The 11,872-nt window shown below is 48.5% G+C and overlaps 1 protein-coding gene across 1 annotated transcript in view; it reads left to right on the forward strand.

Annotated features, from left to right (window-relative positions):
• The window catches only part of SLC25A11 (solute carrier family 25 member 11), a 143,433-nt gene extending 135,259 nt beyond the window's left edge, over positions 1-8,174 (forward strand). Inside the window, exon 8 of the mRNA XM_069643856.1 lies at positions 7,870-8,174. Coding sequence (XP_069499957.1) covers positions 7,870-8,025 — 156 coding nt within the window. The 3' untranslated portion in view covers positions 8,026-8,174. The remainder of the gene's footprint in view (positions 1-7,869) is intronic.
• The last annotated feature ends 3,698 nt before the right edge of the window (positions 8,175-11,872 follow it).

The following is an 11,872-nucleotide window of genomic DNA, read 5'->3' on the forward strand; positions in this document are numbered from 1 at the left end:
ACTTTGGGCCAAACTATATGTACAGGGCATTCCTCCGGAATTAATATAATGGCTAATAAGGTTACATTCTAATACTGCTTACAAATTTAAGCTTTCCAGAGAAGGTGCCATCACCGAATCGATCAAAACTTGGCCTTAAACAAGGTTGCAATTTACCAGCGATTCTTTTTAATCTCTATCTTTGTGATTTGGGACAGGGGTGGGAAGAGTTAGGGATGTATCCAGTAACAATTGGATCTATTAAATTGTATTGGCTAGCATTTGCAGATGATTTGCTTATAATGGACTCCAGCTGGTCTTCAGGCTAAATTAATTACATTTGAATAATGTGCCTTTAATTTAAACCTTATTCCTAATGTTAGCAAAACAAGCATACTTGTTTTCAATGCTGGCAGAAAAATAAAATCATATCGCTGGAGAATTGGCGATCTTGTAGTTCAACTTCAATCTGAGATTCGTTACCTTGGATACCATCTAAGTTGTAATTCCTCCATTTGCATTTGGAAAGAGAGGCTTAATCAGAAAGCTTGTCCGTTAGGAAGCCAAGTGAAGTTAATTTTCATCAAATACTGCCAATTCTCACTAATCCCCCTATGTGATTTTCTCACTATGAAAGTGCAAGCTGCCATTATTTACATCTTTGAAATATTCCCCTTTTATTTAAGAACCTACCTCGATTCTTTGCAAGGTCGTTTACTCAAAGGAGCATTACGCATGGCATTGTCTATCCCTAACTGCGTGATTAGACACAAGTTAAGTCTGATATCGTTATCATGAAGAGTGTCATGGCGCTTGCTGTCCATTTATGCAAAATTTTTGAATCCGCCTAAAAATTGTTTATTTAAAGATCTGCAAGTATTGATGGTAGAACAATCAGTACGCTCTATTAATAAGTTTAAGGTCCGCATGCAAGTGATTTTAGATCAACTTGGGGTATCACATGATGATCTAAGCTTTCGACCTGGTTTTGTGAAGAAGAAGATTGGATATGCACTTTAGATCAACTGAAACTTCTTCATATTGTGAATATGCCACATTCTTATGAAAACATGTACCAGGTATTCTCTGTTGCCATATTTCCTTGTCCTATTATAAGAAGTTCATTCATGCGTTTTAGGATGAATCAATTTCACACTAAAGAACGTTGTCACCGATGGACTGGTCTGTCAATTGCTATGCAATTTATGGAATGTAGGTTTCCCAGTCGTATGGAACACTATGAAACCCTTAAACATCTGGTGCTAGAGTGACCACATTTTAAAAATTCACGCTCGCTTTCTTTGATGAAATTTGTTACCGTTGAATTTGCTGATCGCACTGAATTTTTATGGGGCAGAATTATGAATGGAACATATTACCCTCTAATTCTAGCATTAGGCAATTTTTTAAAGATTGCTGAAGAAGAGCTTGCTCGATTTGAAAGTTAAGATGGCATTGATATATCTTTATAATGTCATTGAATATAACGGCTTTTTTAAAACTAAAACTGCCAAAGGGTCTTGTATTAATGGGTTTATGTGTTTTATTTTTATATGTTGTATGAAGAGAAATTTGATGTTAAGTAAAGTTGTTTCGAGGAGATTGGGTCCTCCGACGTATTCCATATCTATGACGGGTAATCACCACAGCTGTGCTGCTTTGGAAAATTTTCTGCGTCGATGACATTGATACGCTGTCCTCGATGGCCTCCATCGAGCCGACGTCACTGGATGTTAGAAGTAGGACGCACGGATTTCTCAGCCTCAGTTCAGTTTTTTCCGCAAACGTGTTCGCTTCGGAGATCTCAGCGCGCCTCGGTTCTTCTGAGTTCTGTTCTTTCGGTTCTTCAAACCTGTACGTTGTGAAGAATTCCATGATCTCTTCGTCTTCTTCCACCCCGCGGCCGGGTTTTAAGAAGTGTTGTGACTGCGGGTCCAAGATGTCGTTGACGGACTCGCACGACGCCTGCCTCTGGTGCCTCGGTGAGGGCCACGACATGGGTGATTGTGTAGACTGCCAGTCGCTTACGTCGAAGGCCTTGCGGGAGCGTAAGAAGCTTTCTGTTGGTAAGGTGGCCAAGCCTCGGAAGTCGAGATCCGCTGGGCTTTCGAATGACGATTCGAGGGCATCGTCGTCATCGGTCCGGGGGGGTCTCAGTCCCGGAGTAGGTCCTGCCATTCCTCTGCCTCTTCGAGGCACTCACAGAAGCGAGCCGTCATCGGTCGCCTTCCTCGTCCGAGGGCGCCGGCCATGGCCGGCGGCTTGTCCCAACAATCATTCCACTCCTGCGGAATGGGATTCATTTCGGCAGGAGATGATGGAGATTTTTCAGTTGCAGGGCTCTGTTCCGTCTGCGCCGTCGAAAGACGCCGGCCGTGACTGTGCTAGAGCCGCCACTCGCACGCCTTCGGGCTCGGGTGGTCGGCGCGATCATCGAGCACCTTCGAAGTCTTGATCGGACAAGGTGGATCGCTCTAGACATGCCCGCTCCAGGTCCCGGTCCGCGACGCCCTCGAGACTGTCGGAGCCTGTGAGGTCTTCGAAGAAGACATCGACGTCTTCGGTGCTGAGGTCGTCGATGGACTCACTTGAGGCTCTGCCTCCGAGGAAGCCATCGACGCCATTGGCGCCCAGGCTGTCGAAGGACATGCTCGTGGCTCCACCCTCGAGGACTGTGTCGAAGCCTTCGGCGCCACGCTCCACGTCGACGCCGATTCCATCGACGCCTTTCGAGGCTGCTTTGTCGGAGTTACCCCCTGGCACGGTGGAACCCCCTAGAAAGGCTCTGGCCAAGCTAAAAAAGTCTTTGTCCCTTTTTCTGTGCCCCCATTCCAGCCTCTGGATTACATTTCTGAGGTGGAGGAAGGGTCTGAGGAAGAAGGTTTGGTTCCGGCTGAGGTACCTGACGAGATTTTGTCTGGTCATAGCCAGCTTGAAGACCTGCGTCAGTCGTTGTATGATGCCACCTCTTCGGAGGTGGAATTCGGTAGGCTTGAGCCTGGCACCCACGCTGAGTCCTCATACTGGCCCCTTATGTCGAGGGTAACGGAATTCTTGGGGTGGTTTGCGCCACCAGTGGATTTTCTGTAGGATGACCTGACGGATATCCTTGACCAAAGTCCACCAACTGACCCGGTACTGCCATTGCATATGGCTTTGCAGAGAATGGTGGCAGCAGCTTGGACTGCTCTGGGGAGTCTCCCGGCAGTGAGCAAGTCTTTGCCGAAGAAATATCATCCAGCCAGTAGCGACCCCAGCTACTTGACTACGCACCCCACTCCGGAGAGTTTGGTGGTGCAGGCGGCTACGGCCCCGGCAAAACAGGCTTCGTACCCTACCATCCCTCCTGATGGGGACGACAAACGTTTTGATGGCTGGGTGAAGAAATTGTTTTCTTCTGTGGTTTGGCTTTACAGGCTGCCAACTCTGTGTGTGCCCTAGCACGTTTCACTCATACTCTGTGGAATTGTGTCTCTTTGGCGGCTGAACACATTCCCGAAGGGGAGGAACGGGATGGCTTTCTTGCTCTTGTTCAGGATGGCAAGGATGCCATGTGTGAATCCGTTCGGTCGTGTCTGGACATGGCAGATTGTGTCAGCCGGTCCATGGCGACGAGCACCGTAATGCGCAGATTTGCGAGGTTGTGGAAATCGGGGTTTGCTCCTGTTTTACAAGCCCGGCTCCTCAACATGTCCTTTGATGGTGAACATCTTTTTGGCAGCAAGGCTGACGAGAGCCTTGAGAGGTTGCAGACCTCTGAAGCTGCAGCGAAGTCGTTGAGCGCTGCAGTTCGCCAAGCTCTGCCTTTTCGTCCAAGGGGACAACAATGGAGGGGAGGTTCCTTTCGATATTACTCATCTTTTGGTAGATCGAGGGGAGCTGCAAGTGAAATGGGCAACCGTCGGAGTACCAGAGGTGGAAAACAAGGCACTTGAGGTGCCAAGGCCGCTCGGGCAGTTGCCTCTTTACCCTCGGCAATTCCGCAGCCACATCAGCTCAGTCATGAGACCATGTCCCATGGTTCACCGGTTGGGGGAAGGCTGGCGCAGCATCTTGTAGAATGGCGTGCCATTACTTCAGATGTGTGGGTTCTGGAGATCATAGCCCACGGCTACTGTCTTCCTTTCTGGCAGAGGCCTCGCGACAATCCACCAGGGAATCTCTCTTTGAAGAGTCTGGATCCGATCCTTGCACAGGAAACACAATCCCTGCTGGAGAAAGGTGCCATAGAACTGGTGCCTGTAGCGGAGAGGAACAAGGGATGATTTCCAAGAAGGACGGGGGATTGAGACCCTTCATGGACTTGCGCGGTTTGATCAAGCTCCTGCAGGACTGGTTGGTGTCTCTCGACCTCAATGACGCTTACTTTCATGTGCCGATTCATCCCAAGTACAAGAAGTACCTGAGGTTCGCGTTTGGCGACTCGCACTTTCAGTTTCGGGTCCTGCCGTTCGGATTGACCTCAGCCTGAGGGTCTTCACCAAGCCCATGGTGGTGGTGGCAGTGTATCTCAGGAAAGGGGGGATTCAAGTCTACCCCTACATGGACGATTGGTTGTTCAGGGCGTGCTCTCCCGAGCAAGTCCTGGTTCATCTGTCAGTCACCTGCCACTCCCTACACAAGCTGGGCTTCTCCCTCAACTTAAAGAAGTCCCACTTGACGCCAACACAGCGGCTCCAGTACATCGGAGCAGTGCTCGACACATCCCTGGGGCAGTGTTTCCCTCCCCAGGTGAGGGCTCATCACATTCAACAGATGGTGCACAAGTTTCAACATGCCCAGAGTCTCCTTGCGTTCGAGTTCTTGAGGTTGCTCGGCCTCATGGCATCCTGCATTCTTCTGGTGCCAGAGGCCAGGTTGCGGATGACATCTCTGCAATGGGCCCTCAAGATGCAGTGGTCACAGTCCTCTGGCAGGATGTCGGACCCCGTTCAGCTGCCGTCCTCGGTCGCCCAGGACCTTCTGTGGTGGGCCGTTGAAGGCAATCTGATGAGGGGGGGGCTCCATTTTGGCTACCCTGGCCGGAGGTGACGATCGTGACAGACGCGTCCTTCACGGGATGGGGAGCTCATGCCAACGAGTTGACAGTCAGCGGTCGTTGGTCTCCGTTGGAGTCCAGACTCCATATCAGTCTGTTGGAGCTGAGGGCTGTCAGGCTTGCCCTGAAGGCTTTTCTGCCGACTGTGCGAGGGGAAGAATGTTCTGATTCTGACGGACAACACAGTGGCCATGCACTACCTCAACAAAAGGGTGCGGGGCGCAGGGTCACTTCTTCTGTGCAGAGAGGCGATGCAGCTCTGGTTCTGGGCCATCCAGCAGGAAATTTTGATCTCGGCAGTTCATCTGGCCGGAGACGAAAACGAGACGGAGGACGCTCTGAGCAGGCAGAGCGCGATCTCTCACGAGTGAGAGCTGCCTCAGGAGATTCTCCTGGAGATCTTCGCCCTTTGGGGTACCCCACAAGTAGATCTCTTCGCCTCAAGTGTCAACCGGAAGTGCGAAAGGTTCTGCTCGCGGGAATTTCCTCCAATAGGAGCCTTAGGGGATGCATTCGTGGTGGAGTGCTCCTTCCCACTGCTATACGCGATTCCTCCAGTCCCCGTCATCCCACAAGTGCTGCGGAGGCTACAGAGGTTTGGTTCCCGGATGATCCTCATTGCTCCGGCATGGGCCCGAAGAACGTAGTACCCGGACCTTCTCGACTTGTCCATCTGCCCTCGACGTCGTCTTCCCTACCGAGACGATCTGCTCTCACGGAAGTGGGGCCAGGTTCTCCATCCAGAGGTCAGATCCCTCAACCTTCACGCTTGGCTTCTGAAAGGTTGAGGTATAAGGATTGGGACCTCCCTGAAGACGTGATAGAGGTGTTGCTTTCGGCCAGACGGCCTGCAACAGAGTCCCTGTGCCTTTGGAGAAAGTTCTACTACTGGTGCAGGGTTAAGAATGTGGATCCTTTTTCATGTGACATTCCTGTGGTTCTGTCTTTTTTGCTTTCTTTAGCCCACAAGGGCCTGCAAGTGGGTACCATTAAAGGTTACCTGGCAGCGCTGTCCATATTTAAGCGCTCGTCTGAGGAGTGTTCTTATTTCAAGATTCCTTTAATTTCTCAGTTTCTGAAAGGGCACACTAATGTGTTTCCACCGTCAGCTTTCCAGGTGCCCAGTTGGGATTTGAATCTTGTTCTAAAATTCCTAATGGGTGCTCCATTTGAGCCTTTACATTCTTGTCCTTTGAATCTGTTAACCCTTAAAACTGTATTTTTAGTTGCGGTTACTTCTGCTCTCAGAGTGAGTGAGTTGCAGGCACTTTCTGTTAAGCCACCCTTCAGTGTTTCATAAGGACAGGGTTGTCCTTGGAGTCTGTCCTTCATTTCTTCCGAAAGTTGTATCGGAATTTCATTTAAGCCAGAAGATCATTCTTCCGGCATTCTATCCGCCTCCGCATCCTGGTACGGACGAGGAGAGGCTCCATAGGTTGGATCCTAGGAGGGCTTTAAGTTTCTACATTTCACGCATGTCCCGAATCATAGTGGGCGATCAGCTCTTTATTGGTTACACTGGAAGGCATTTGGGACAAGCTGTTACTAAGCAGACTTTGTCCAGATGGATTATCTTGGCAATTTCTGAATTTTACCACTTGGCGGGTAAGGACTCTCTGGTAGGCTTACAGGCCCATTCTTCTAGGGGTATGGCTGCCTCTACTGCCATGAAGAGGGGTGTTCCTATTCGTAACATCTATGAAGCAGTCACTTGGGCTTCGGTCCATACGTTTGTAAGACACTACTCCCTAGATTCTATCCATGGGCAGGATCTGGCCTTTGGCAAGGTGGTCCTTTACTCTGTAATTTGATTGGGAATTCTAAATTTCTATATTCTAAATTCTTTTTCCTCCTCCATACGTTGGTACTGCTTTGGGAGTCTGTCATAGATATGGAATACGTCAGAGTACCCAATCCCCTCGAAGAACAAGTTATTCTCTTACCTGGTAACGTTCTTTTGATGGGATGGTCCAACGATGTATTCCATATCGCTCCCTCCCTCCCTACCTGCCCCGCTACAGAATTTCTTATGCGATTGCAGCTTACGTTTCCGCAAGGCTTTCTGTGGTCATACTGGCAGAAGATTGGTGCCACACGTTCTGTGAAAAAGCTACAACTGAGGCTACGGGCATCCTACTTATAACATCCGGTGACGTCGGCTCAACGTCATCGACGCAGGACGCATAAGCCGAAAGTTTTCTGAAGCAAGCACAGCTGTGGTGATTACCTGTCACACATATGGAATACGTCGTCGGACCATCCCATCGAAAGAACGTTACCAGGTTAGAGAGCAACTTGTTCATTTTTGTAAAGATTGATTATAACCAAACACAAATAACTTTTTTTTTTTAAAGTTGGATAACAGCTAAGGTCCTTTTAACATGACTCCGTTCTCATGGAGCTGATCGATGAATTAACCTATTTAGTGATTTTAATAATAGCTTTTGTACCTTAGCTACATTGTTAATCTGTTGGTAGGAAACCACACTCACGAGAAATGATGTGTGAACCTGGAATCACAGACCCTCTGTATCAATCATGGGCAAGCAGCTTCCAGTCTGCCTGCTGTGTTTAGCACATTCAATGCCCAACATTTGGAATTGGCCTGGACCCAGCCCAGTCTGCATAGAGTGCCGGTCTACCCATTGGCGACTATTAAACTGTGCTTGGCACCTCCGCTTCAAAATTTGAGATTTGTATACGATGATCTAATGTGTCTGGTTTATGCCAACAGACAATCTTCTGCTGCCCTTTACGACGATGCAGGGATATTAGTTTTCTTGAAGTGGGTGATAACTGTCTGCCATTTCTGGTGCTGGTAAAAAGTGAGAACCTTTTTGTTTGTTTTCCAGGACGTTCTGGTGAAAGTCATCCGCTACGAAGGCTTCTTCAGTCTCTGGAAAGGGTTCACCCCATACTATGCCCGGCTGGGGCCCCACACCGTACTGACCTTCATCTTCCTGGAGCAGATGAACAAATACTACAAGCAGTTTTTCCTGAGTGCCTGAGCATGGCTGGGCACCGGCCCTTGTCCAGCCACCACAGCCCTCTTCCCCACACTCCTTATGCTGGTATCGGAACACTTGTAACAAACAATAAAGGGGAGAGTGAGGCGGTTATCAAGGGCTTGGGATGGTGAAGAACTAGCCGCTACACCACGCGGACGGACGAACGGGTGGATCGGACAGCGGCTATCTTGAATCAGTTTCCCTCATGTAGTTGTGTGTGGACCGCGCTTCCTCAGGCAATTCGGACGGGAAGCGCAGAAAGAACGTTTTGGGCATCACTTCCCCAAGAGTCTTATTCTTGACAAAGGTCATGGGCATTAAAGAGCATTGACTGTGGCTGGGGAACACATTTCCGGCATTTCAATTCTGGTGGTTGAAATGTGAGCAGAGGCAATTTCATTCACCGCCCCTATAAGCGTGGGTAACAGGCAGGAGTATAGATTGTGGGGGAGAGAGGAATAAGGCGTGGCACCTTTCCTTTCAAACCCCATAAAAACAAAGCAACCCCTCACTTCCCCTGTGACGCCCCCCACATCATGCACACAAAATGAATTAAGGCAGGTATTTTTTGCCGCCAGCTTTCGAAAATGTTTAGTTTCCAAAGATCCGGGTACAAGAGAGTGGGACGAAAGAACGGCCAGTGCATGCCAGATTCTCACTTGCACATGACAGGCCTCTAGAATTGTTGGCAAACAATGATTATGACTTCTATACACCAAACATGGCACAAAAAAGCACTTATGTTTGCTAAACGGAACGGCATCGCAATAGAGCTTTAGCCTCCTGGGAGTAATGCCCTATAGAGATGATTGTAAGACCTACAGCAATAGGCCAGTGTTGTACACATCCCAGTCTTCCTACTGGCTGCACATGGTCATTGCCGAGTTGATGCTTTTCTGTTAATTAATGACAAGGGTCTTCTTGGTTCAGTGGGCTAGAATCACTATTACCTCCCAAGATGGCTGTCGCCCTGTCTCTCGACAGCAGTACCTTTGCAGTGGTATGCAGTGCAAGTCCAAGACAGCTTAAACTAAGGGCTCTATAGCGGCGTACCGTTGCCAAAGTTACTTCTGAATTCTGGCAGCACTGGCTTGAATACGCTCTTATAGAACAACTCTGGCCCCCCTCACTCCCACAACTGTGTTGACCCTTCGAAAGAATATAGATGTTCCGAGGAAGCATGGATGTTGGGGGTGTGTAATAATGAGGGGAAAAGATGGGGCCAGGTGCAGCGCTGGATTGTGTTGCTCCATGAAGGGCTAATCGGAAGGAGCTGTACAATTAGTCACCTGGCTGAACGGCTCGAGGAGATAGTGCTTGTGAATAAGGATCCATTCCAATCTGTAACTGCTTTCTTAGTTCGAGCTTGATGATTGGGGGGGGGGCGATAGGAGGGGGGGAGTGCAACTAGAAGTGCCAGAATGCAAAGCAAACAAACAGGACTGGATAAGCACCTACACAATGGAATGGATCATGTTGGCGCCCGTGCTTTAAGTGGGATTAGAAATCCGGGGGGTGGGGGACTCTCCTTAGGAGAGGTGATCTAAAAACACCCGTACGTAGGCCACGCCCCCTAAAGAGAGTCCCACCCCCGCCTGATGGGGTGGCGGGTAAAAGGAGTAAATATGGGCCACTGGCATTATTCCCTTTGATACGCCCAGCCTCTCCTTTTAAACAAAAGAAGCGGCTGAGCATTGCAAAGGTGTGACACCAGTGTGCCCCAGCTTGCAGGCAGCCCTTTCATTCAAGGAACCGCATAGTGCAATACTTTAACCACGGGCTCCTTGAATGAAAGGGATGCCTGCTGCTGATGGCTCTGTACTCAGAAACAGGAGGCGGGCTGGACTGCCCAGCTCTCCTTTTGTTTTCGAGTAAAGTCATTACGCAGCCTGAAGCCAAGGTGCTTCAGGCTGTGTGATGACTATTTACTCCGAAACAAAAGGAGAGCTGGGCAGTCCAGCCCTCCTCCTGTTTCTGAGTACAGAGCCATCAAGAAGCCCTTGTAACCGAAGCGCTACACGGTTACACATGCTGCTTGCAGGCGTTAACACTTCGGGTTAGAAAAAAGAAAAGACAATGACTTTCCTTTTTTCTAATCTGAAATGCTGACACCCGTAGGCAGCCGGTGTAACCGCAGCGCTTCGGCTACACAGGCTGCCTCAGGTGTCAGCGTGGCTGGGGCTAGTCTGGGGTGGGGCCCAGCAGGGCCCCGGCTCAGAAGTTCTTTTTGGAGACTGCCCGGGGCCCGGCCTTGGCAAGCTTAAAGGCCTGTTGGCAGCTATGTATCTACATTGACCGGAGATAACCAAAAACTCGCAAAACGTGATGCTTCAGCCCACCCTGTTGACACTTCCTCGGACCTGGTAAAGGCAGGATTGCACGCCTTCTGGCCAGAATGCAGAAGAGGGGCGATGCAGGTCTCTCTCCCCCCACCCCCCAGCACTTCCTGGTGTATTCGCCCCAGTCACCATGCAAGTGCGGCCCGGATCCATGGTTTGGCTGCTGTTCATTTGTTTTCTTGAAATACTTATTGTTTTCCTAGTATTAGTTTGGTACAGACCTCACAGCTTCCCAAACGTTGAAACCCTAGTACTGTGAGCTCCCAGCAGTCGCGCTCATTGTATTTGTGTTCGGCTGTTTTTTGATTTACGAGTGGCCGAAATTCGATTTAAAGCACTCAGTTTGGGAGATTTAGGACACTATGAAGAACGCACATCCGGATTGGTCATGCTGTGCTATTAAAAACTGAAAATTTACAGTGCAAAACAAGAAATATATTATTAAAAAACATACTGTAATAACATGTTGCTCTTTTTTTATGCATTGTCTATTAAATAATGCAATCTTATTGGTTGGACATTTACCCTTGGGTACCGGGTTTAGGCAGCTGACTTTTCCACTAGGCCTTAAGCCGTCGGTACATTCTCCTTTCCTCGTGGTTAACAGTGCTGTGAATCCTGTAACATATTGTTGTATGGGCGCTAACCGTAAATCTCCCCCTGGTCCCAGCCGCACTCCATCTCAGCATTATAGCATAGATGTTCATGGATTTGCCAAGAATTCCAAGCAACGCGCGGCTTTACAAATACAGCCACCTTTCGAAAATAATGTAGTACTAGTGACCAGATTTTCAGGGACAGGACTGCAAAGGGCCTGGTGTCGCATGAGATGAATATTAAACCATAAATCATCAAGAAATCACTACTTGGGCCTTCAGTGGGAATGGCACCAGCAAAAACCCAGAACAAAGGAAGGACACAAATGGGATCAACATTTTATTTCAATTTAATAATGGTATAAATGCATGTTAAAACATAGGGGAAAAAATCACATCACTGTTGATGGGAAAATACTCATACTTAACAATTAAAGTTCCCTAATCATAGCCATATATACGAAAAAGGGAAATCATTCAAACATGTGGTCAGCTAGCCGGTTGAGGTAATGAATGTTCATAAAATATCCTATGCGATCCTCCTTTCGTTTTTAAATCATGGAGGTCATGGTGCACAACAATACACATTCATTAGACCTTCCTCAATGCTAGTTTCGACAGAAAAATTAAACAAATCACAAAAATATTGAAGTCTTCATCGGTACCCAGATACATCTTTTCCCCTCTTTTTTTTTATCTCTTTTCTTTTGCTCTGGTCCTCCGATCTCCCCCACAGATCCAGAGTGCACGGTTGGTACACAGAGCCCCTTGTTCAAGGGGTGGACAACACCCCATTTTCTTTCATTTCAAGTGGTGAGCAGCTTTATGCTTCAATCGTACTTCTGTGTTCCAAACTCCATTTCCAATCCATAGTAGGTGTGCCAAAATGTGTGAAATAATGGAAACATCAGG

This window comes from Ambystoma mexicanum, chromosome 1p (genome assembly GCF_040938575.1).
Source record: "Ambystoma mexicanum isolate Mex_15411 chromosome 1p, UKY_AmexF1_1, whole genome shotgun sequence".
NCBI lineage: Eukaryota > Metazoa > Chordata > Amphibia > Caudata > Ambystomatidae > Ambystoma > Ambystoma mexicanum.